The sequence below is a fragment of the Saccopteryx bilineata genome, chromosome 10, assembly GCF_036850765.1.
Source record: "Saccopteryx bilineata isolate mSacBil1 chromosome 10, mSacBil1_pri_phased_curated, whole genome shotgun sequence".
NCBI lineage: Eukaryota > Metazoa > Chordata > Mammalia > Chiroptera > Emballonuridae > Saccopteryx > Saccopteryx bilineata.
In genome coordinates this window covers 40,229,706-40,256,002 of record NC_089499.1, presented here as the reverse complement: position 1 = coordinate 40,256,002, position 26,297 = coordinate 40,229,706, and the positions used below count along the sequence as shown (strand labels likewise).

At 35.7% G+C, this 26,297-nt stretch overlaps 1 protein-coding gene across 2 annotated transcripts in view; it reads left to right on the top strand.

The window, feature by feature from the left end:
- Nucleotides 1-26,297, top strand: part of STAG1 (STAG1 cohesin complex component) — a 468,912-nt gene that overhangs the window by 167,280 nt on the left and 275,335 nt on the right. The window contains exon 4 of one of the 2 annotated variants that reach the window (XM_066244487.1): nt 78-242. The exons of the other annotated variant lie outside the window; for it this stretch is intronic. Within the exon in view, the coding sequence (XP_066100584.1) occupies nt 78-242 (165 nt within the window). The remainder of the gene's footprint in view (nt 1-77; nt 243-26,297) is intronic. 2 annotated transcript variants of the gene reach the window in all.

The following is a 26,297-nucleotide window of genomic DNA, read 5'->3' as shown; positions in this document are numbered from 1 at the left end:
ATCAAACATAATTTGAGATCCTTTTGCCTAAAGCAATGTATGCCTGCATTTATTTTTTTCTTCATCTTTTTATTCAGTCTACAAATAAGAAACCTCGAAAATCTCCAGGAGAGAAGAGTAGAATTGAAGCTGGAGTTAGAGGAACAGGCCGGGGAAGAGCTAATGGGCACCCTCAACAGAATGGCGAAGGGGAGCCTGTCACATTATTTGAAGTGGTGAAACTGGGGAAAAGTGCAATGCAGGTAAACTTTAGGTGCTTTTATTTTATTTATAAAGCAATACAGTCAATAATCTATGTGGAACCTGTTAGTGTATACAGTGGTCCCTCGTCTGTCGCAGGGATTAGGTTCCAGAACCCATCACGAGAAGCGAAAATTCACGAAGTAGCGACCCTATATATTAATTTTATTATTTATACATATTTTAAGGCTTTATTTCAATTTAATATTCTTTTGATATGTTTTAATTTATATTTTTATATTGTTTTTAATTTTTTAGGCTAGAAAATGCTTATTTCACTGTAAAAATAATTAAAATAATCAATATATAAAAATACCTATATACTGCAAAATCCTGTGATATAGTGAAAAATCCGTGATACAAAATTAGATGCAAACAATTTAAAAATCTGCAATACAGGGACACCGCCAAAAGTGAACCACAATATGGCATGGATGATTGTATATTGATATTTCATGTATTCATTTAAAATTTTTTAAAAATTTATTGATGGATGTTAGAGAGACATGGGGGTGGGGGAGAGAAAGAAGAACATACAGTTGTTGTTTCACTTAGTTGTTCATTTGTTGGTCACTTCCCAAATGTGCCCTGCCTGACTGAGGATTGAATCTGCAACCTCAGTGTTTTGGAAAGATGCTCTACCGATTGTGCTAACTGGCCAGGGCCTTTTATATATATATATTTTTTCTTTGTGTAATCAAGAAGTACAGTTGTCCCTTGTCTATCACGGGGGTTAGGTTCAGGACCCGCCACCTCCCCGCCATAGGAGAAAATCCACGAAGTAGCAACCTTATATTTATTTTATTATTTATATATATTTTAAGGCTTTATAAACCCTCCTCACACTCTTAAGCTTTCCCACACTGTTCTTAGCCTTTCCCACATTACTTTGCTTATTTTACCACAAAAATAATTAAAATAATATGTAAAAATACCTATATACCACAAAATCCCTCGATATAGCAAAAAATATGTGATACAAAATTAGATATATACAATTTAAAAATCCATGACACAGTGAAACCATGAAAAGTGAACTGTGATATGGTGAGGAATTACTGGTATATCCATTTTTTCTTTGCTTGTTTTATAAAGACTGTCAGGAAGGTCATTTTGTTTAATAGTAAGATAACACTTTAGCTTGCATCATGCTGAGTAAAAAGACTTGCATATAGTAATAAGAACTACCTAAGAATATTGCCATAATGACATAATTTTTTTAAGAATCTGACTTAATGTAAGTAACATATGTATTGAAGAATATTTGGAAGAAGAAAGGGTAATAAAAAGCATTCTTAGCATTCTTAGTTAGGAATAACCACAGTTACCATTTTACGGTTATAGTGTATGTGTGTATGTGATCTTTTTTAACCTTTTTTACTCTTTCTCTTCAATTCACTACACAAATATCACTAATCTGTAAGAGTACATTTTTACTGGCTTCATACTATAAGGATAAATCATAATTTTTTTATTTCTTTAGTATGTCTTGACATTTTTTCACTATTATGAAATGTGTTCATTATTTGTGTTTACATGATCTACATTGTTTTTTCATTTTCAAATACTATAGGTGAAATAATTTGGTTAAAAGTTATTTAACTTTGTGATACATAAAGATATTACTCTCCAAAATTGTATTAGTTTATCTTGCATCAGAAGTGTGGCTAGGAATTGAATTTTTTATATTTAAGATTTCCAGGTAAAAATGGTATATTTTAATTTTGAAGTTTTTGATGATTGATGTTAAATATTTTTATTCAGTTCTGTTCATTTTTAATACTTTTTGGTTTGAGTTTTAAATGTAGGTACTTTATGAAACATTTACTTTTAGAACTAAAAGCAAGTACCTTTTCTTGAGCAATCTTTTCTATTTTCTGCCTGTATTTCCTTTGAATTCTTTAATAGTTTAGTGGTTACTGGTTACTGCTTTTCATGTATTGTCACATTGATGGACTTGGCATGGCAAAAGAGGGAGGTAGAATAGTGAGATGACACTAGATGGGAAAAGAAATATCGAATTCCCAGTTATTGAAAGCAGTGGACAACCTGTAAATTATGTAAATATAATTTAAGAATAGATCCTGAATGTTAGCTATTAAGTGTGACAATTTTTTATATTTTAATAGAAAAACATTAGCAATCTACAAAAAATTTATTTTTGAGATCGACCTTTAGGTGGAAACAAAAGCATTAAAATAAGTGGTAAAGATTATTAATGTCAGTCCTCTGGCACCTTTCTTATTTTGGTTTTAAACCCATCTTAACTTTTTCTTACTATTTCTCTTTAAATCTGCCCCCAAATTTTTTTTTGCTGTAATTTTTTACTCATATGATAAATTTGCCTTTATAGTTATATTCAAATTAATATATACATTTATGTAATTTTTTTCACTTAACATTCTGTTGTGGGCTCTTTTCTCCTATGAATTTACCTTATACTTTTTAATATTTGTATACTACTCCTTAACATGACTGGGCCATTCTTATTTATCACTTTTTATTTGAGCTGCTTTATTCTTCAAAAGTTTTTTTTTTTTTTAATTTTTTTTTTTATTTTATTTATTCATTTTAGAGAGGGGAGAGAGAGGGAGGGAGAGAGGAGAGAGAGCCAGAGAGAGAAGGTGGGGAGGAGCTGGAAGCATCAACTCCCATATGTGCCTAGACCAGGCAAGCCCAGGGTTTCGAACCGGCGACCTCAGCATTTCCAGGTCGATGCTTTATCCACTGCGCCACCACAGGTCAGGCTATTCTTCAAAAGTTTTATTTAAGATAACTATTTTAGAATAGTTTCATTCTATTAAAAATAGTACTTCTTTGGCCCTGGCTGGTTGGCTCAGCAGTACAGCATCAGCCTGGCGTGTGGAAGTGCCAGGTTTGATTTCTGGTCAGGGCACACAGGAGAAGCACCCATCTACTTCTCCACCCTTCCCTCTCTCCTTTCTCTCTATATCTCTCTTACCCTCCCACAGCTAAGGCTCCATTGAAGCAAAGTTGGCGGGGGCGCTGGAGATGGCTCCATGACTTTCGCCTCAGGCGTTAGAACGGCTCTAGCTGGAATGGAGCAATGCCCCAGATGGGCAGAGCATCGCCCCCTGATGGGCATGCCAGGTGGATGTCAGTAAGGCGCATGAGGTTGTCTGTCTGACTGCCTCCCCCCTTCTAGCTACAGAAAAATATAAAAAAACAAATGGTACTTCTTTGAATATCCTTATATGTTCATCTGAAATTTACATGTGGAAGTGTTTTTATAATGTGAATTCCTAAAACGTGTTGCTGAGCAACAGGAATGCATGTTTTAAAAATTGATAAGGGTTCTCTATTGAAGGTGCAGCATATTAATTTCAGTTTTTATTACCTCCTCACTTCAAATGTAAAGTAATAATAGATAAAATATTCAAAAGAAACTACAAACAGACATTGATGAGTTTAGGAATGAAATGTTTCTGTGATTTATATAGAAGAAAAAGTACAAAGTGATGAAGAGAATTAGGATAGAGAAGCAGTTACTTGTAGCCAAGAGTTTACAAAGGAACCTGAAGAAAGCTGCTGATACCTGCTGCAGAAGCTCAGATTTATTTTTAGGTGATTGTATATCTCAGATTACTCTTGATACTCCTAGTTTATGCTTATTGTTCATGTAGTTATTAATAGGGGTTCCTTTAATACTCAAGAAGGTCCTACTTTAGATAATTTGTCATATCAAAACTTATATGGGCCTGACCTGTGGACCTGTGGTGGCGCAATGGATAAAGCATCCACCTAAAATGCTGAGGTTGCTAGTTCAAAACCCTAGACTTGCTTAGTCAAGGCACATATGAGAGTTGATGCTTCCTGCTCCTTGCCCCCTTTCTTTCTTTCTCTCTCTCTCTCTCCCCCCCCCCTCTTTAAAATGAATAAATAAAAAAGTTTCAAAATTATTTATGGGGCAGGACCAGGTGGTGGTGCAGTGGATGGAATGTTGAACTGCGACGCAGAGGACCCAGATTTGAAGTCCTGATGTCGTCGGCTTGAACACAGTCTCATCTGGTTGATCAAGGCTCACCAGCTTGAGCCCAAGGTCACTAGCTTGAGCAAGGGGTCACTCTGTCTGCTGTAGCCCCCCGGTCAGGGCACTTATGAGAGAGCAATCAATGAACAACTAAGGTTCTTCAACAAAGAATTGATGCTTCTCATCTCTCTTCCTTCCAGTCTGCCTGTCCCTATTTGTCCTTCTCTCTGTCTGTTTCTGTCACACACACACAAAATACTTATGGAAAGTCAAGAACTGAGGGAAGGATCTGAATTGAAATGTCTGTTTACTTGGTTGGTCATTGGGTCTGTAAAAATCCCCAGTATTCTCTTAAAGCAGGAAATTTCAAGCCCACATTACATGATCTAGATCCGTAGTGGAGTGACTAAGGTGAGCATACGTAATGACAAAAACAGATGGGGAGGAAAGAATAGTAAAAGAAATAAGTACACTTAAGATGCTAGAGATTAAAGAAAAAATTCTATGTAATACATAAAAGGGGGATAAACTTAGTAAATTAGTTTTACTGAGGGGAAAAGAGCATTAGAGGTCATCAAATTGAGAATTCAGGATTTGGTATTCATTAGAATGTAACCCATTTTAAGACCTGGAGGATTTATTTTAAGAATTCAAGTATGGTTTAACATTAGAAAGTCTTTAACCATACTAAAACAAATAATCGTGTTATAGAGGGAGGAAACACCTATTTTTATCTAAATTGAAATAGAAATGTTTAGAAAAATTATTAGTTAAAATGTAGTTGATAATCATGATGAGCAGTGATTCTTGAATTAGGAACAAGAAGGAAGTTCCTTACCTTGGTAATGGTTATCTCCCAAAAACCTATTGTTCACATCATACCATTTTAACAGAGAAATTTAGATGTATTCCTAGGACCAAGCAGTAAAGTATTGACTACTATTCAGTACTTGTTTTAAAATAAAATAAGCCCTGGCTGGTTGGCTCAGTGGTAGAGTGTTGGCCTGGCATGCAGAAGTCCCGGGTTCAATTCCTGGCCAGGGCACACAGGAGAGGCGCCCATCTGCTTCTCCACCCCTCCCCCTCTCCTTCCTCTCTGTCTCTCTCTTCCCCTCCCGCAGCCAAGGCTCCATTGGAGCAAAGTTGGCCCGGGCGCTGAGGATGGCTCTGTGGCCTCTGCCTCGGGCACTGGAATGGCTCTGATTGCGGCAGAGAGACGCCCCAAGATGGGCAGAGCATCGCCCCCTGGTGGGCATGCTGGGTGGATCCCGGTCAGGCGCATGCGGGAGTCTGTCTGACTGCCTCCCCGTTTCCAACTTCAGAGGAAAATAAAATAAAATAAAATAAGAAATGAAAATTCTTACAATTGAAAAGGAAGATACAAAATTATATAAGAAATTCCCAGATAGACTAGACTATTAAAACTAATGAGAGTGTGCAGCAAAATTCCTAGAGAGAAAAATAACATTAGAAAAAGCTTTCTGGGCTCTGGCCGGTTGGCTCAGCGGTAGAGCATCAGCCTAGCGTGCGGAGGACCCGGGTTCGATTCCCGGCCAGGGCACACAGGAGAAGCACCCATTTGCTTCTCCACCCCTCCGCCGCCGCGCTTTCCTCTCTGTCTCTCTCTTCCCCTCCCGCAGCCAAGGCTCCATTGGAGCAAAGATGGCCCGGGCGCTGGGGATGGCTCTGTGGCCTCTGCCTCAGGCGCTAGAGTGGCTCTGGTCGCAATATGGCGACGCCCAGGATGGGCAGAGCATCGCCCCCTGGTGGGCAGAGCGTCGCCCCTGGTGGGCGTGCCGGGTAGATCCTGGTCGGGCGCATGCGGGAGTCTGTCTGACTGTCTCTCCCTGTTTCCAGCTTCAGAAAGAAAAAAAAAAAAAAAAAAGAAAAAAAAAAGAAAAAGCTTTCTGTATAGCAAATAACCAATTATAACATGTAATAGGAAACAAGAGCCTATTTAAGAAAGTATTGACGGAAAATGAATAAAATTTTCAGTGGAACAAAATAAAGTACTATTTCTTACTCATCATATTGAATAACATAATGGCTGGAAGATATTAAAAATCAATAAAAGACTGTGGAGTAGCAACTAGTGGAGGAAGTACAAATCTGTATATCCCCTTTGAAGAAAATTTGGTAATATCAAGAATAGTTGCCTAGCCTGTGGTGGTGCAATGGATATAGCATCAACCTGGGACCTTGAGGTCTCAGGTCTGAAACCTGAGGTCACTGGCTTGAACACAGGCTCACCCACTTGAGTGTGGGGTTGCCAGCTTGATTCTGGAATTATTGACATGATCCCATGTTTGCTGGCTTGAGCCCAAAGATCGCTGGCTTGAGCTTTCCAGTCAAGGCACATATGACATGCAATCACTGAACAACTAAAGTGCTGCAAGTACGAGTTGATGCTTCTCATCTCTCTTTCTTTCTGTCCCTGTCTCTCTCTCCTGAAAAAAAAAAAAAATAGGTTCAAAAACCTACTCATTTTTTATTCATTCACTAAATATTTAATGAGTGCCTACACTGTGGGAGCCACTTTTTATTTTACCTGAGAATACTTTGAAGAAACACAATCCCATTCCTAGATGTAACTGCTAGAGAAATTTTTGTGCACGTTTAAAAGAGGCTAATATAGGAATTTATATTGTCCCTTGTTTGTAAAAGCAAAAAAAAAAAAAAAAACTAAACTAAAAAATTAAAAATACCTATGAATATGGACAGAACAATTGTTATATAAAATGTAGGATATTCAAACACTTAAATTCTAGATGGCATTCAAAATGAATAAACTAGAACTTTGGGTACTAGTATGGAATGTTTTCAGAAATACATTTTAGGCTATAAAGCAAGCTCCAGAATGATATATAAATGAATTGTACTGTTTATAAGGTGTAAACACATAAGATTATTGAACATCTAATTTTTTATATTAGTTAACTTACTTAGAAGATGGGGAAAAAGAGAATGGGACCAGACAGGTGTGCTATAGCAGTAACTGAAAAAGGGGCAAAAAAACAAATATGGCTGTAAAATATTAAGTATTGTTAATGCTGGATGATTGATACCTTGTCTATCTTGTTTACTCGAAATAAAAATTGATAGGTGTTTCTGAAATGCCTTTTTTCCATGTCAGGATTGTACAGAATCAGTTTCACTAGCTAATAGATATTTATCATGTACTTCTATAATCAGAGGTGTGCTAGATAGTTTCTGAATGTGCAGAAATAAAACCACAGTTCTTCCTTCATGAAATATAATCTCATGGGAAATGTATGTTGTAGAATGCTTTAGAACAAAAATTTATATAGAGGGTAGGTTGAAAACACTGAATCACTTAGTCCTGTCTAGAGGACTTCCTGAATAGATAAAACTTGAACTGAGACTTTAAAGATGACTAGGAGTTAGCTAGGCAGTAGCAGAAGGCACTTTTTTTTTTTTTTTCATAGAAACGGGACATGAATGAAATCTCTAACCTGACCATAGATGCTTAATAAAGAGATAGCTGAGAGGCTATTTTTATGAAATTGATGGTATTTTAGAAAGAAAATGACTTGAGCAGCATATTAGCATTTTTAGAAATACTGTTCTGAAAACAATTTAGATGACAGTTGGGGGGGGGGATATATGGCTAGAATCAGAAAGACCAATTGTGAGGCTCCTTTTTCCTGATCCAGTTTGGAGGTAGTGAATTTATAAGAGTATCAGTGGCGCCCTGGCCAGATAGCTTGGTTGGTTAGAGCATTGGCTCAAAGCACAGAGGTTGCTGGTTCGATCCCTGGTCAGGACACATACAGGAGTAGAATGGTGTTCCTGTCTCTCTTTTCCTCTCCCCCTCCCCCCCTTTATTCCTTCCTATCTGGCTAAAACCAATCATATATCAGCGAGGATGAAGAGGAAGTGACAAATTCTACAAATATTAAGGCTATGGAATGAATCTGAAAGATGAGAAAGAGAAAGGACTCTAAGGTGATTTCTAGTTGTTTGGGTTGGTGGTGCAATTTGCAAGATTATGTATTTACTGGAGGATGGGTATGGGAATAGTTTGGTGTGGACATTTTAACTTTTAATTACATGGGACTGAATACATGTTGAATTTTGAAACATTCAAACTATTAATCTAGATGATATTTGTTGTTTTAGGAGTTATGACTTAGTAAGCATTTCACTGAATTTCTGTGATTTATATTTGCATTTTGTACCCCAGATGTCAACTTAAGAAATTGGACTATATCATTCAACAGAAATTCATTGAGAGCTGATTGTTAGAGGTTATGTGCAAGTGATAGAATATAAACAAAACTTGCCTGACGCTTGCCTCATAGACTTTCAAATCATAAAAATAAAAGAAGTCTTCCATACTAATCCTATAATCTGTTCATATACTGTTACAAAGTGTTGATTAATGATAAGAAAACTTCTTTGGTCTTAATGCAATGATAATAATAACAATGTAGATAAGGAATTGGAGTCAGCCTGTAAATGAAGTATGAAGTAAATAACAAAATTTGGTCTTCTATTTGACAGGTGACTGAAAGTAAAACTGATTTTATTTAAGTATGAAAGGGAAATACATAGTTGTCTTTGAGGATAGTTTGTGATCAGTCATTCTCCCTCCCTATGAAGCTTTGTTCTGATGTAAAACTAGGAAACTCTTATAAGACATTGATTTAGTCCCCATCTAAAAAGTGGGTTAGATCTCAAATCTTAACATATCAAATGTATAGAGTTCTTCTCCAACATTTAACTATACAAGTTTTACACTGAGACTGCTGGAAAGAAAAAAGAATGTCTGTGAGCTTATTAAAATTTCTTTAACTTGTGTTTGAACCAACAGTTATATAGTGACTGTACGGGAATTGTATGTATTTCTGAGCCATTAGTGGAGTGGACTAAAGTGTTTGTATTAATTTCTGAATTTTCATTGAAAAGTTTAAAAGTTTCAATAAGTACTAAAATGGCTGAAGAATGCCTAAGAAGTGAAGAATTTAAAATAAATGCTAATAAGTCATTAGAGGGAAAAGAAACATTTAGCCATACACCATATAATGATGTTTTTGGTCAGATTGTAGCTCTCATAACATCATAACATAATGCATTACTAATGTGTTTGTGATGATGCTGGTGTGAACAAACCTACTGCACTGCCAGTTGGGTAAAAGTACAGCACATTAAATTACAATAGTAGGCTGTATCATCCAAGTTTGTTTAAGTGCACTGTATGATGTTCGCATAATGACAAAACCACCTAATGAACATACCCTTGTTTTTAAGTGGCATATAACTGTACTCTTGACTAAAATGAAACTTATAACCAATTGGCCAGAAAATATTGAAGGAAGGAAATACTGTAATGAAAATAGAAATAAAACCTTATAGAAATAAGCCAATTCTGCTCATATATTGAATAGAATTAATATATGATTGAAATACAAGAACTCTGTTTTTATATCTTCAACCACTGTAGTGCAAGATATTGGATACAGGATTTAAAATCACATAATAAAATATTAAAACATTTCTTTTGGTTTTTAGCAACATAATAAGTTTTTAATTTTTAATTTTTTAATTTTTTTTGTATTTTTCTGAAGCTGGAAATGGGGAGGCAGTCAGACTCCCGCATGCGCCCAACCAGGATCCACCCGGCACGCCCATCAGGGGGCAATGCTCTGCCCATCCTGGGCGTCGCTCTGTCACGACCAGAGCCACTCTAGCGTCTGGGGCAGAGGCCAATGAGCCATCCCCAGCGCCCAGGCCATCTTTTGCTCCAATGGAGCCTCGGCTGTGGGAGAGGAAAAGAGAGACAGAGAGGAAGGAGAGGGGGAGGGGTGGAGAAGCAGATGGGTGCCTCTCCTGTGTGCCCTGGCCGGGAATCGAACCCGGGACTTCTGCACACCAGGCCGACACTCTACCACTGAGCCAACCGGCCAGGGCATAAGTTTTTAATTTTTAAAAGATTAAAATATATACTGCTCACAAAAATTAGGGAATATCTCAAAATGAATATAAAGCTATAAGATAGCCTCTAATTTTTGTGAGCAGTATGGTTAATATATAATATAGTAGTTTTAGGTATGCAACATTTATATATTTGATGAAGTGGTCACCACAAATCTGACATTACAAATTTCTTACAATATTTCTATATCCCTATGCTGTACATTACATCCCCATGACTTACTGATTATATAACTGGGATTTTGTACCTCTATTCCCCTTCACTTTTTTTGCCCTTCCTCTCTGGCAACCATCACTTTATTTCCTGCATGAATTTTTTTCTACTAATTTGTTTTGTTTTTTAGATTCCACATATAAGTGAGATTGTGTGGTATGTTTTCTGTGTCCAACTTATTTCACTTAGCATAATACTCTCTAGGTTTATCCAAATGGTAATATTTTATTCTTTTTTATGGCTAATCTATTTTCATGCACATGGTGCACATGTGTGCACGCATACACACCCCTTCTTTATCTATCCATCTATCAGTGGACACTTAGGTTACTTTTTTTATCTTGGCTATTGTAAATAACGCTGCAATGAACATAGGAGTGCATATGTCTTTTTGAACTTGTGTTTTTGTTTTCCCTCCCCCTTCATCCTAACTGTTGTGGTCCCAAGGGCTGCTTCTCTTTCTGAGTTTTATGTCCCAGCCTCTTTTGGAAAACTGTTTCAAATATCCCTCTTTCTCTTGGTTCAGGGACTAAATCTGACTTGTTAAAAGTAAAGGCAGACATAAGGGGTCTCCATTGCATGATTTTTTTTATTATGTTCAAAATAAAACATTAATGTGACATTCCAGGCTTATTTAAAATAGGGTCATTTAGAAGTGGTGGATTACCTCTTGAAGACTTACCGTAGTTTTTGCTCCATAAGACGCACCTGACCATAAAACACACCTAGGGTTTTAAGGAGGAAAATAAGAAAAAAAATATTCTGAACCAAATGGTGTGTTAAAATATTTAATAAAATACCATATTTTTTACTTCATAAGACGCATGGGCATTTTCTCCTCCACTTTTGGGGCAAAAAAAGTGCGTCTTATGGAGTGAAAAATACAGTAAATGAATAAAGTGAGGAACAGTGCTTTTCTTTCTTAAATTTAAGTTACTTGGCTGGTTCTATCTCATTACAAAGGAAAGATTTGCTTCATCTGTGTTTACTAGTTTATTGTGGTCTTGATGAGAAGAAAATTTGGCTTTATTTGGACTTGCATAAGAGCCATATTGCTCTCTGTTATACTATCAACAAATAACGCTTCTCATTTTAAAAAAGCATATTTAGTTTCCTAAACACATTCTTATTGAGAGAGGACTCTATCCAGAAATTTTGTTTATTCTTGAAGTCACCCTTATTACAGCTGATATTAATAATGTTTTATTAGGTAAAATTTTTTTACATATATATTTTTTAAATTTGTAACAGAGAGAGGTAGAGAGAAGGACAGACAGGGACAGACAGAAAGGGAGAGAAATGAAAAGCATCAAGTCTTCATTGCAGCACCGTAGTTGTTCATTCATTGATTTCGCATATGTGCCTTGGCCTGGGGACTCGAGTAGAGCCCATGAGCCCTTGCTCAAGCCAGCGATCTTGTTTGTTGGACTCAAGCCAGCAACCTTTGTGCTCAAGCCAGCCACCCCATGCTCAAGCCTGATGAACCTGCGCTCAAGCCTGAGACCTTGGGTTTTGAACCTGGGTCCTCTGCATCCCAGTCCGACACTCTATCCACTGCGCCACCACCTGGTCAGGCTGTTTTTATATATTTTGTCTTTGTTAATTTTTGTTACTTTCTTACTATAATAAATTTATTGGAAATTCATAAAATAATGGAAAGGATATAAACCAAAATACAGAGTTTGAACTGTGTCAGATTTTTTCAGCCCTGCTAAAAAAAGGAAACAAAAAGCCAAACCAACTTTCTATTTTGAGTCTATGGAGGTTATACATAAGAGGCAAATGAAATATATGGAACTTCATAAATACTAATTGGATTAATGAATAGTTACGTCAATCAGTATATTATCAAACCAGAGCACTACCTTACAATCACAGTATTTTAATTTGATCTTCAGAACTGTTTAGATTTTATAGCCCATGATTTTCCCCACAAATGATTGTTTTTATAAAAATTGTCATTGTTTCCTTTGAGAGAGTCAGCTAGATTACCATTAAACTTCTTTATTATTTAAGCTCCATAGTCACATCTTATCATCTGGTGCATATCTAAAAATGACATTTGGACCTGGTCTAGGATATTTCATAATTAGTTTAGTACCTTAATACTCTTAGGTTATTTGAGAACAAGAGTAAAATAAGAAACTTCTAAACATAAACTGCATTTCTCCAAGATTTGTGTGTGTGTTTAGTTATGCAGTACATAAATTATTAAATTGTTTTACTTCACAAAGGTATATGTATACTTACTTACATACATCTAATAATTTAAAGCCCCAGTAGATAAATAATCACATGAAGAAAAAATTATTTTGCCTGACCAGGAGGGGTTGCTGTGGATAGAGCGTCGAACTGGGACACAGAGGACCCATGTTCGAAACCCAGAGGTTGCCAGCTTGAGTGCAGACTCATCTGGTTTGAGCAGGGCTCACCAGTTTGAGCCCTACGTCGCTGGCCTAAGCAAGGGGTTACTCGGTCTGCTGTAGCCCCCCAGTTAAGGCACATATGAGAAAGCAATCAATGAACAACTAAGGTGTCACAACAAAGAATTGATGCTTCTCATCTCTCTCCCTTCCTGTCTGTCTGTGCCTATCTTTCTGTCACACAAAAGAAAAGAAAAAGTTGGTTTGCTACTTTTTGAGCAATGTGTTAATGTTTTTGTGAAAAAGATATTAGTGTAAATATGATTTGATAAATTTCTAATTCTTCACTGAGTTTGATTCTCTTTAATTCTTGCTTTAACCTAATAATATATGTGCTTGAACTGTAGGCTATTTTTTAAAGCACTTTAGTTCTGTCTCCCACCCCTTCCTAGAATGAAAAGTAATATGTTAAATATACCGGGTGTTTAGGGCTGAATATATAAACTGCATATTTTATTTAATAGTTATTTGAAAATCTTCAAATAATAGGTTTATATTTACTTATGAGTGAGTTCTTGGTTTTTTACATAGTTAGAATGTCTCTGAAATTAACTTTGTGGATATTTTAACCTGTCCCCAACAATTCTGGCAGCTACGTATTTAGAGTAATATTGTATGCTGTAAAAAATAATCAGATACTAGTGACTTGTTATGATGGACATTAATTTCACATTTATGTAAATGTTTAGTACCAGAATTAGTGGTGGGCATTTTTCCTTCATATGATACTCAAGGTATCTATGCTCTTCCATTTTCTGATTCCTTGTCTCCCCTGGAGCTTCAGTGTTGTTAGCATTCAGTTGGTGGAAGGGGAGAGGGAATGAAGCAGTACCTACTGTATAGAAGCTTTTGGCCTCTCTGTTAACATTACATTGATGGGGACTTACCACATACAAAGTTGCACTGGTTAATGTAGTCCACAGCTTGGTACCTTCTTTCCCATGTTAGTAAATTCTGTGGAAGGAAGAAGACAAATTTGCCATACTGCAGTTACTTTTAGATAATTAGAAGTTACCCAGTAATCATTTTGATTTTATTTAATTTTTATAAAACAATAGATTATAAAAGCTGCTGATTAGTGCTAGAATAAAAGCATTTACTGCCTATAAGTTATTTATAACTAAAGTCTAAAGGAAGTTAGATCCTGTAATAGAAATTTCAGTCTCTATTTAGTTTTATCTAAAGACATCTACTGTTTTTTCATATGTTTAGCTTGTATGTATGTATGTATTTATTTATTTAGTGTGCTTGCTGATTGAACTTGTGGATTTAAAATAACTTGGGGTGTTTTTAGATAAAGGCATCATCTACAGGTATATCACACTTGATACAGATGGTCTTAGGGCAGATCAAGTAAGTGAAGATATGACTGTTTCTATGTTTGCAGTTATGATAGTCAAATGTGTACCATATAAAAAAATATATCATATATATACAGTGGCTTTATTTTGTCATATTTTATTGAAAAATAACCTTTATATACATATATCTGTGTATTTATATTGTTTATAGATGTTTATATAAATAGATGAAATATTGTTTTTTATTTTATTTTTAAAGACAGAACCTAATTTATTTTAATGCTTCTGGTCTAAATAATTTGTTTATACTTTTAGTAAAAATTAAAATATAGAAAACATCACATGAATGAGGTTATATTGAAGTATAAATGAGATTTTTTTTGTATACTTCTTTAAATTTGGATTGAGTATGCTTATGCAGTTTCTTATTTATACATTAACTATATTCATGTATAAAGCAGACCTTTTACTTCCCAAAATTCACAATTTGTTTCCTAACTGCAGAAGAAAAGTATGTATATAATTTATATAATTCCTTATTGTTTGCTAGGCTTTGGTCTTAAACTTTGATTTTAAAACAAGAGATTTGTCGGCCCTGGCCGGTTGGCTCAGCGGTAGAGCATTGGCCTGGCGTGTGGGGGACCCGGGTTCGATTCCCGGCCAGGGCACATAGGAGAGGCGCCCATTTGCTTCTCCATCCCCACCCCCTCCTTCCTCTCTGCCTCTCTCTTCCCCTCCTGCAGCTGAGGCTCCATTGGAGCAAAGATGGCCCGGGCGCTGGGGATGGCTCCTTGGCCTCTGCCCCAGGCGCTAGAGTGGCTCTGGTCGTGGCAGAGCGCCCCCCCCCCCCGAGGGGCAGAGCATCGCCCCCTGGTGGGCAGAGCATCGCCCCTGGTGGGCGTGCCGGGTGGATCCCAGTCGGGCGCATGTGGGAGTCTGTCTGACTGTCTCTCCCCATTTCCAGCTTCAGAAAAATACAAAAAACAAAAAAAACAAGAAATTTGTCTTCTTCTGGTGAGAATCTTTGGTCTAGTACAGGATTTCTTAACCTGAAGTCAAATTTTTATGGGCATGAACATAGATGATGAGAGCAATAAAAAAAAAAAAATTGGAATTAATTTTAAAGAAGAGAGAAAGCTGATCTAAGATATTTTAAATGGTTGTTAATGGCATTGAAGAATAAATTTGAACCAAAATTGTTCTGTTTTCCTCTCTCAGCTATGTAACCAAATAATAAAACTGCTTTGATAGAGTTGTTGCCAACTTTGTGACAACAACTCATATACTAACAGCAAGACAGGTGTATTTTCACTACACTAGTCTGTTTTAGTAATTCATGCCATCATCTCCACTCATACATCTTAGATTTTCTGCTGTGCTTTAACTTTTGGTCATTTGGAGCTAGCTATTTCACACCTTTGCCCCACACTACATACAGTAGTAGATTTTTCTTCAGTCACTAAACACTAACAGGATAATTAAGATGTTATTTTAAAATCCTGGTGGAACTGTTTGTTTTATAAAATGTTTCTGATTTCATCTCATCATACATTTCAAAAGGAATTGATTATCCCAGAGTAAAATGGAGAAAAAAGTAACTAGGACAACTTTAGCTTCAATTTTCTGACACTTGAGCAGAAATTCCAGAATAATCTTTTATTCAAGGCAGTTGACAGTACTGGCAAGAGATTGAAATGATGTATTGTAGGATTTAGGACAGACTTTCTTTAGCATAATTATTAATAGCATCCTCCTTTCCCGTATAAGTGGCCTAGTTTATGTGATAAATTTTAATGACATCCCAAGAATAGGGAAGGAAATGAGCTCAAGAGAAAGGAAGAGGTTAGAGGAGTAAAGTTCTTGGTGAAGCTCAAAAGGCATAATATGAGTATAAGGGGTCATGTACTAAAATAGATGGGCTTGTGATTATACCAGGTATATAGAAAATTATTTCAAAGGTGGAGTATTTCTTAGATGTTTTGTATGTAAATGGAATTTGAAGTATATTGATTTTCAGAACTACAGAAGTAAAAACTGGATTTTAAAATATTTGCTATATCTTCAGTAAAGATGTTGAATTGATGATGGCTCAATTAGTGTAGAGAGGAAGACTTACCAACCAAGAAACCCAAGTTCTATGACAGAGGTGGAGAGAGGGGTGACTTGAGGCTGAAATATCGCAAAAGGAGTTTTAGGAATGTAAGCCACCTGGCAAGGATCATAGAGGCTGATTAGTTTTGTGGTTTTTTTATTGATTTTTTTTTTTTTAGAGGGAGAGAGAGGGGACAGCAGAGGTGGAGAAATGGGAAGTATCAACTCATATTAGTTGCTTCCTGTATGTGCCTTGACCAGGCAGCCCCAGGGATTCGAACCAGAAACCTCAGCATTCCAGGTTGACACTATTCACTTCGCCACCACAGGTCTGGTGGCTGATAAGTTTTCAATGCTGATACAGCAATGGCTTGCATATGACAGTAGCTAAAAGACAGCAGTTATCATATAACAACAGAAAGGAAGTTGAAGTTCTGTAGTCTTCTTAGGCCATAGGGAGAACAGCTAAGTTTCAGATTGGATCAAGGAGGCTATATGAACTGTTTGAAAGTATCAAAGAATTTTCAGTGAACTACTAGTTACAGAGGAAATAGTTGGGAAAGAAAACAAGTGCAGGAGTGAATTAGGAGAAAGAAACCAAGATCTGTGTATTTTATTTTATTTTTAATTATTTATTTATTCATTTTAGAGGAGGGGAGAGAGAGAGAGAAAGAAAGTGAGAGAGAGAGAAAGAGAGAAAGAAGGGGGGAGGAGCAGGAAGCATCAACTCCCATATGTGCCTTGACCAGGCAAGCCAGGATTGTTGTTTTTTTTTGAACCGGCAACCTCAGTGTTTCCAGGTTGACGCTTGATCTGTGTATTTTAGAGTGCAGGAAAACTATTTTTAATACAGTTGTAAGATTATAAAGACTATATGATCATTTATTTATTTATTTATTTTCTTTTCATTTTTTCATTTTTCTGAAGCTGGAAACGGGGAGAGACAGTCAGACAGACTCCCGCATGCGCCCGACCGGGATCCACCCGGCATGCCCACCAGGGGCGACGCTCTGCCCACCAGGGGGCGATGCTCTGCCCATCCTGGGCGTCGCCATATTGCGACCAGAGCCACTCTAGCGCCTGAGGCAGAGGCCACAGAGCCATCCCCAGCGCCCGGGCCATCTCTGCTCCAATGGAGCCTTGGCTGCGTGAGGGGAAGAGAGAGACAGAGAGGAAAGCGTGGCGGCGGAGGGGTGGAGAAGCAAATGTGCGCTTCTCCTGTGAGCCCTGGCCGGGAATCGAACCCGGGTCCTCCGCACGCTAGGCCGACGCTCTACCGCTGAGCCAACCGGCCAGGGCAGACTATATGATCATTTAAAGAGATTTACTGGCTTCAGGGTTCAGAATAAACTTGATTTGAAATTGTTTAAACATTCAGTTCAGGCTTTACAAGTGTTTTTATCTTTGATTGACCTATAATTGACTCCTCTTATCTGTAGTGTAAAAAATAGTTCAGTATTAAAGCAAAAACAAGAACTTGTGATTATTTAGCTGGGATGGCCTTGGGCAAGTTGCTGAACCTCTTTCACCTATAGTTTCCTTATCAATAATTGTTATCCTGCCTATTAGGCTTCTTGTGAGACTCAGGTGAAATTGATTTATGTCATTGTATTATGATACAAACTATTTTAATTATGCTGGCATTTATGATGAAATTCAGAGCTCATCTTTTTCAGTGGTTTAATGTGGTTTTGGTCCTACAAATACTGCATTTATAATATTTTATGAATTATAGCATACATGTTAAAATTTAGGTTTAGGCTAGAAGAAACTTATAAGGATAAGGATTCTGAGAGGTCATGTTTTTAGCGAGAAAAGACCTTGCCAAGTATATCTAATGTTGCTTACTCCAAATTAATTGTGTTCTTTTCAAATATATATTGCAGAAGTTACCTAAGAAACAGCTGTTTAGAATAAGATGCTCAGATTAATAAAAATAACTCATATGGACATTCTTAGTTGGTTTCTTTTGGTAATATTATCTCTTGTAATAAGGGAACAATAGGACTATACAAAGAAGCATATGAGTTTAGAATGGTTCCACAAATTCTTTGACAGCAATTCATGCAAAAGAGAAAAATAAAGTTATGTAATGAGGGTCTCATCCTCCTTTTTTACCCACTATAAAATTATTAGCAACCCTTTACTTACTTCTCAAGTTATATTTTGTGATTTGCTGGTTCATGAAATACAAACATCTTGAATCACTTATTTAAAGGATTCAGATTTTAGTGTCTGACATCATACCATTAGCAACTAGCAGAGGACATTTTTCCCCCAATGTTTTTTTATCAGCTCCTGTAGATGGCTTACTGAAAAAGTGGTAGTGAAAATTAACTGCTATTAGAAAACCATGTGTTCAATGTGTGGCACATTCCCTCATTTTTCTTTATATAATTTTCTTCCAATCAAGTTTAATGCACAAACTTCTCTCATATCAGATATCAGATGTGGTCTTAAATAGTTTGTGTCCCTCCCTGCTCCCTACCCTTGCAAAAAAACCCACAACACCCCACGATGAAGTGTTTTGGGTTTCAGGAGTTATGACAAGTATTTTTTGTATTCACTGTGTTATCTTCCATGGTAAAATGCATATACAATAGTACCCCCCTTTTCTGAAGGAGATACATCCTAAGACCCCCCAGTGGGTGCCTGAAATGGCAGATAGTACTAAACCCTATATATACTTTTATTTCCTATACATATATGGCTTTTGATAAAGTTTAATTTATAAATTAGGTACTAGTAAGAGATTAACAGCAATAACTAATAACAATTATAATAATACACTGTAATAAAAGTTATGTTAATGTGCTTGCATTCGGTTTCATGCTCTGGAGCGTGCACTCTCTTTCTTTCATAACTTAGATTGGTACTAAGTAACTAATGGGTGGGTAGCATTTACAGAGTGGATATGGTGGACAAGCGCATTCTGGGCAGGATGGAATGGGACAGGAAGGGCAGAATGGGGTGGTGAGGGAATTTATCATGCTACTCAGAGCGTGCAACTTAAAACTTATGAATTGTTTATTTCTGAAATTTTTCATGTAATATTTTTGGACTGTGGGTTCCTGAAACCTTGAAAAGTGAAACCAGGGATAAAGGGGGAACTACTATAGTCAGCACTTAGTAGTTAGCTGACAAATTATTTCTTTTTGGTTGTATTTATATAATTTTTTTAAATGTATTTTTTATTTAGTTCATGTAAACTTTTGTCAGAAATATAGAAAACAATGTTTAAAGGAAGAAAGAAAAGGTCGCCCATAATAATAATTTTTAATATTTTGGTGTATATCTATTTGGTGTTTTATTCCAGGTTTATATTAAAATCATACCTATTTTATAAAAATGGAATGATTAATTTTCCATTGTTGGTATTGATTAAATACAGATTTTTTAATGCATTGTGTTTCATAATTTGGAGTGTTTACATTTTTTCCTTTTTGATTGTTTCGATTTGATTGCTTTATAATTTTTTATTATAAATAAAACATAAAGACAATCTTCATGCCATATGATTTTCTTAGGATTGATTTATATAACTAGGGCTACTAGGTACAGAGATGTGTCATACAATTGGGCACCTGAAACCTGTATAATTTTGTTAACCAGTGTCACCTCAATAAATTTAATTAAAACATATACTGTATAAATATTACCAAATAGCTCTCTGTTCCTATCATCATTGAAAATATCTGTCTTATAAACATCTGACAATACTGAAACTCATCATTTAAAAATAGTATTTGTCATTTTTGAAGTAAAAAATTGTGGCATTTTAAATCCCCAGGAATTTGTGGTGTTTTGATTAGAAGTAAGGTTACATTTTTTTTTTCTGAAATAATTATTTCATTTGTATTTTTCAAAATCATTAAAGTTTATTTATTTATATAATGCACTTTCAGTGGACCAATCAGCTACATATACTCACTGCTGATGGACTATACAGGAAGAACAGGAAAAGCTAAACTTTAACATACTAAAACTAGGAAAAGAAAAAACTTTCCTCCTGCAGTGCCCTTCCTTCCTGCAGTGTCCTTCCAGAGAGAGCTCCATGCTAATAAAGCCTAACATAGTGCTTACTAGGAGGGGAAGTGCTTATGAAATTCAGTTCCTTATTACAGAGCAGATACTGAAGGGTAACTTTGGAGCTGAGACACAATAAATTGATAATTGATGGCTTTCCTCAAAGGTTTGTTGTTGTCAGCTGTTTGCTTATCTTTAGAGAGAAGCATGGAATGTAGGTTGGTTGCTCTGTGGAGGTAAGAGTTTATATATGTCATTTGACTTTAATTATTGGTCTGATATTTATGAAACTTTTCTCTTTTTGCTCAGAATTCATGAATTTTACCTGGATATGCTTTATATGTGTCATTCATTTATCCTGGAGCAGCAAGATAAGCTATGTTAATATTCAGCTTTAAATAATTTATTGATCATCGCAGGTGGATTTTCCTTTTTAAATGATCAGTTTTTCTTTCTTCTCAAGCACATACATCAAGTCTTTTACTCCTTTCCTCATAAATTCTATTTTTGTTCAGAGTTATCCGCACCCCAACACACACACACACACACACACACACACTACTTTCAGGATATTACATTAATTATCCATAATAGTTATTTTTTCGTTCATCCAGTGACTATTTAAATTTGAAAGTTCTTTTTCTTTTTTTAATTTTCATTAATTCCTTGCCATGCTTTAAATTTTCCATGTTTCTTTTTTTTAAAAAAGATTTTATTTATTCATTTTTAGAAAGGAGAGCGAGAGAAAAAGAGACAAAAAGGTAGAGATAGAGAAGGGGGGAGGAGCAGGAAGCATCAACTCCCATATGTGCCCTGACCAGGGAAGCCAGGGTTTCGAACCAGCAACCTCAGCCTTCCAGGCTGACGCTTTATCCACTGCGCCACCACAGGTCAGGCTCCCATGTTTCTTTTTCTTTTTTTTTTTTTTTTTAATTTTTTTTATTTACAGAGACAGAATCAGAGAGAGGGATAGACAGGGACAGACAGACAGGAACGGGGAGAGATGAGAAGCATCAATCATTAATTTTTCGTTGTAACACCTTAGTTGTTCATTGATTGCTTTCTCATATGTGCCTTGATGACCGTGGGGCTACAGCAGGGCGAGTAACCCCTTGCTCGAGCCAGCGACCTTGGGTCCAAGCTGGTGAGTTCTGCTTAAACCAGATGAGCCCGTGCTCAAGCTGGTGACCTTGGGATCTTGAACCTGGGTCCTCCACATCCCAGTCCAATGCTCTATCCACTGCACCACCACCTGGTCAGGTCCCATGCTTCTTATACACTTGATTTACATTTTTGTAAAAGACCCCTTGATTGCTGGGTCTTTTCAACAGATTATTTTACTTTGATTTTTAAAGGTTTTTTTCTTCATTCTTTTTATTTTTATTATTATTATTATTATTTTTTAAGTGAGAGGAGGGGAGTTAGACAAACTCATGCATGTGCCCCAATCAGGCTCCATCTGGTAACCCCTGTCTGAGGCGATGCTCGAATCAACTGAATTATTTTTAGCACCTGTGGCTGGTGTGTATGGACCAGCCAAGCTATCCTCAGAGCCCAGGGCCAGCGTTTAAACAAGTCAAGCCTCTACCTGCAGGAGGGAAAGAGGGAGAGAGGCAGATGGTCTCTTCTCTTGTATGCCCTGATCAGGAATCGAACCTGGGACAGCCAGGCGAATTCTCTAACCACTAAGCTAACTAGCAGGGTTGATTTTTCAGAAATTTGAGTGATCAGGTGAAAGTATTAGGATCGCTTCATTGGCATAAATTCATGTATAATGGGTATTGCCATGGTCTTTATTCCAGTGAGTTTCACACTAACCAACAGTTTTGTTAATTGAATTTTTCTTCTTCCTCTTAAAGGCAATCTTTTAACATTTTATATAATACTGGTTTTGTGGTGGTGCTTTTTATTGTCTCAGCGTAGATCTGGGACGCTGAGGACCCAGGTTCGAAATGCCAAAGTCACCGGGTTGAGCGTGGGATCATAGACATGACTCCGTGGTCACTGGCTTGAGCCCAAAGGTTGCTGACTTAAAGCTCAAGGTCACTATCTTGAACGTGGGATTGGCTGGAACTCCATATTCAAGGCACATAAAGAAAGCAATCAATGAACAGCAAAGGTGCCGCAACAAAGAATTGATGCTTCTCATCTCTCCCTTTCTGTTTGTTCCTATCTGTTCTTCTGTCTCTCCCACATAAAAAACACACACACAAACAAAAAAAAACACTTCTAAGTGGACTCTAGAGGTCGTCTGAAACTGTTTTTGCTTGTAGATAGCTGTCCAATCTTTGATCTTTGTGGGGCAACATGGAAACTGGCATTTTCCACTAACTGATGAGCAGTTGTTTTTCTTTTAGTACTTTAAATATGTCATTCCATTATCCAATGGCTTTCATTGTTTTTGATAAGAAATGTGCCATATTTTTACTTTTTGTTTTGAAGGTACCCATTGGCTGCTTTAGATTTCTTTCTCTTCATTGAAGATTTCCACCAAGTTGATTTTGGTGTGCTTTATGTAGTGTTCTGTTTTATCCTGCCTCCTGGCCCATATATGTATATATATATATATAAATTTATATATATTTTATATAAAATATCACAGTGAATCTTCCACCCGGCAGTGCCTGTAATAGTCATCAGTTTATACCAGTCCAAGAAGAGCTTACTTATCTCTCTGGAGTATTTTGCCTCTTCACCTTTCAGATAGCTTTTGAAATATGAAATTGAAATATTTCCTTTCTCATAACTTAATGAGTTCTAGACATACATGGTTGATTTATGCCCTTTATTCTCTTATATTGTTTTTCTAGTCTTACATTACTTGCAATCTATTGTTTTCATTATATTTTTATGCCATTTTAATATTTCTGATGCAAGCCTTTGCTCACTACTAGTCTTTTTCAGAAAGTTTGGGGCTCTTCATACATAACTGGTAAGATTAAAAATTGATGCTGTCATTTGGGAATTAAAGAGAATTTTGCTATCTTCAGTGTGCCTTCACAATGCTGGGCTCATGTACAATTGGGCAAATGTCTTGCTCCTCATTTTTGTGCCACGCTTTGTTACTTGTGTCACAAAGCATTTCTCATTTTGCTCTCTCAGTCACTCTTGATCTGGTTGTATCTATTCTTAGTACTCACCACCATTCTTAGCTCATGGAGCTTGACACATTATTCAGCAGAGCTGATCCTTGAAAAGGTACCATGCCATTCTTTTTCTTTTTACTCTTTCCTACAACCATAATATTCTTTCTTATTTTCTACTTACTTTTAAAACAATAACTTCTGGACACTAATGTGATGAGACAGAGAAACAGTGTTAATGTGTATCAGCAATTAACAAAAAGTCCTTTCTGTCATGTAGAAGGTAATGTGGTTGCTCCTCAGTAGAAGCGGTAATTAATGAAACAGTATTTTCGACCAGAATGGGTTATATTAAAAGGACTGACAATACCTAGTATTGGTGAGGATGTAGAGCCTCCAGTCTCATACATTGCTGATGGAAGTACAATTTAATATACCTGTTGGAAAATTGTTTGGCATTATCTCCTAACCCTGAGCATACATGTGTTCTCTCTGTTAACAAGACTGCTATTGGTTATATGTATATGCAACAGAAAATAAAATGTGTACGTCTATCAAAAGAAATGTATATTATGTTCATAACAATTTTGTGATAGCCCTAAAATGGAAAAAAAAACTCATGTCCACCAGTAGTAAAACTGTCATAAACTGTGGTATCTTATAAAATACCATCCAGCAATGCAAAAAGGAGTTACTGATAAACATAATATGACTGAATCTGTTTTTGACTGAATGAAAACAAACAAAAGAATATGCTGTTTATATTAAGGTGACCAACTTTTTTACAATGGAAAGGAGGACAAAAATAAATGGAAGAAAACAATATCATAAATATTTTTATTCATTGCAACAATAATACACTAATATGATAAATGAGTAATAACATTTGTAATATTTTATATTGTAATTATGCTTACATGCCTATTTTTAATAATTGTAAGAAAAAAGTACTCATTTAGTAAAACTAAATATCAAAACCACTAATTTGGAGTGATATTCAGGTGTATTTATCATTTTCTAATTAAAAAAACATCTGTTATACAACTATTTAATCAAAATGCATTATTATTAACAGATATGGTTTGAGGTTAGATTTCTACTTTAAAACTTGAATTTCGGGAAAACACTTGTAAATAAAATTATATGTGTTTCAAAATTATTAAATAGGTAATGAATTAATAAAATGTTAATTGTGCTTACCTGTCTATGATTGAATATTCACTGAGAAAGAAATAATCGTGAGTCTACAATGTCGTATGTGCCGTGTCATGTTTCAGTAAGAGGTACACAAAGCCATTTGTGCACTCGGTATATCCCGCTCTCTCCCAAGGTCTCCCGTGTGAAGCACATGCGTCTCATAATCGTGTCTCGCCGCACTGTACTGATCCTTGATGAATTATCATGTCAAATACAAATATGTCACATCACACACAATGGATCGACTCTGCATCGATCCAATACGGACTTTTACAGATTAGTTTTCCAAGATCAAAAAGAAGGACATGTAGGAGGACACTTTTTGAGGGAGGACAGAACTTGCAAAAGAAGAATTGTCCTCCTTAAAGGAGGACGATTGGTCACCTTATTTATATGAATTTCAAAAATATGTTGGCTGTTGAGGAGAAATAAGCTGTTGATAGTTAATGACTGGAAAGGAACATGAGAGAACCTATTTCAGTTCTGGAAATGTTTTATGTTTTCATCTTGGTTATAGTTACACAGGTGTATATAGTATTTGTACAGTTTCCTTTAAGAAGTAACTTAAGATTGATGCATCTTACTGATATAATTATATCTCAATACAAAAATAGAAATTTATTTTTTAAAATTTTTTTTACCTTTGCCTTGATCTTGTTACCCCCACCTTAGAACCCCCAAACAACTTTACCCACTAGTTTGCTAAGTGGAATCACATTAAATTTGCCTAATAATTTGGGAAAACTTTGTTGATTTAGTACTAAGCCTTTTTTCCATTTAGATTTAGTGTATGATGCTTATTTAGGTTGTTTTCTATATATCCTGTAAGTTTCTATAATTTTCTTTATAAATGTATATACCTGTTTTGAATTTATTCTTTGATATTTCTAATTGTGAACAGGCTATCATTCATTATTTTTTTATATCTTGTAAATATTAAAAAGTTATATTGTACTTTTATCTTGCTGACTTGTTAGATTTTTTCAATTTTAATTTTTGAGTCTGTTCAGTAGAGACTCTTAGTTTTTTCTCTTTTAGTCAACTATAGAACAAGAAAATGATATCAATATTTTAGCAATTTTTCTATTAACTAAAAACTTAAAAACTTGTGTTGAATAGTTAGAGATGTACTTTTTATAATTCTTTTTTTAATTGAAATATCTTAAGCATTTTAACAATAAATATATTTTAGTCTTGGTTTTTATATTATTTCCATACATTTCATCTAAACCTAGTTTCTTCAGATATGTTTTATTAAGCTTGGCTGTGGTATTTTATCAGATATCTTTTTTAAATTTAGTAATATAATCATTAATTTATTTTCCCCCTTTGTTGATAAATTATTTGATTTTCTAATATTGAGCCATCCTTGCATTTTTGAAAAAAGAGTATTTTGTTATAAATGTACATACTCTTGTTATGTACTACTAGTGGGTTAGGTTCACTGAAGGTTTATATCTTTGTATAATTGAAATTAGTTTTTGTGTTATTTTTACAATATATTTTGAATATTAGTATCTGTAGTTGCTTATTGACTCTTGAATTCATGGGGTTGTTAGTTAGTTTTCTTTTGCTCTATTTTGAACAAATTTTTGAAAATCAGTTACTTTGAATTGTTTTATTGAAAATGAGAGAATCAGCGAAATCTCTACTTAAATTTGACTACAGAGAAATAATTTTGGTATTTTTATTGTTGTTTAAATAAATACACAGAAAGAACCACAGACTTTTTTGAAATTTTATTTGCTCTAATACTAAATTTTTTCTGAAGTTTTT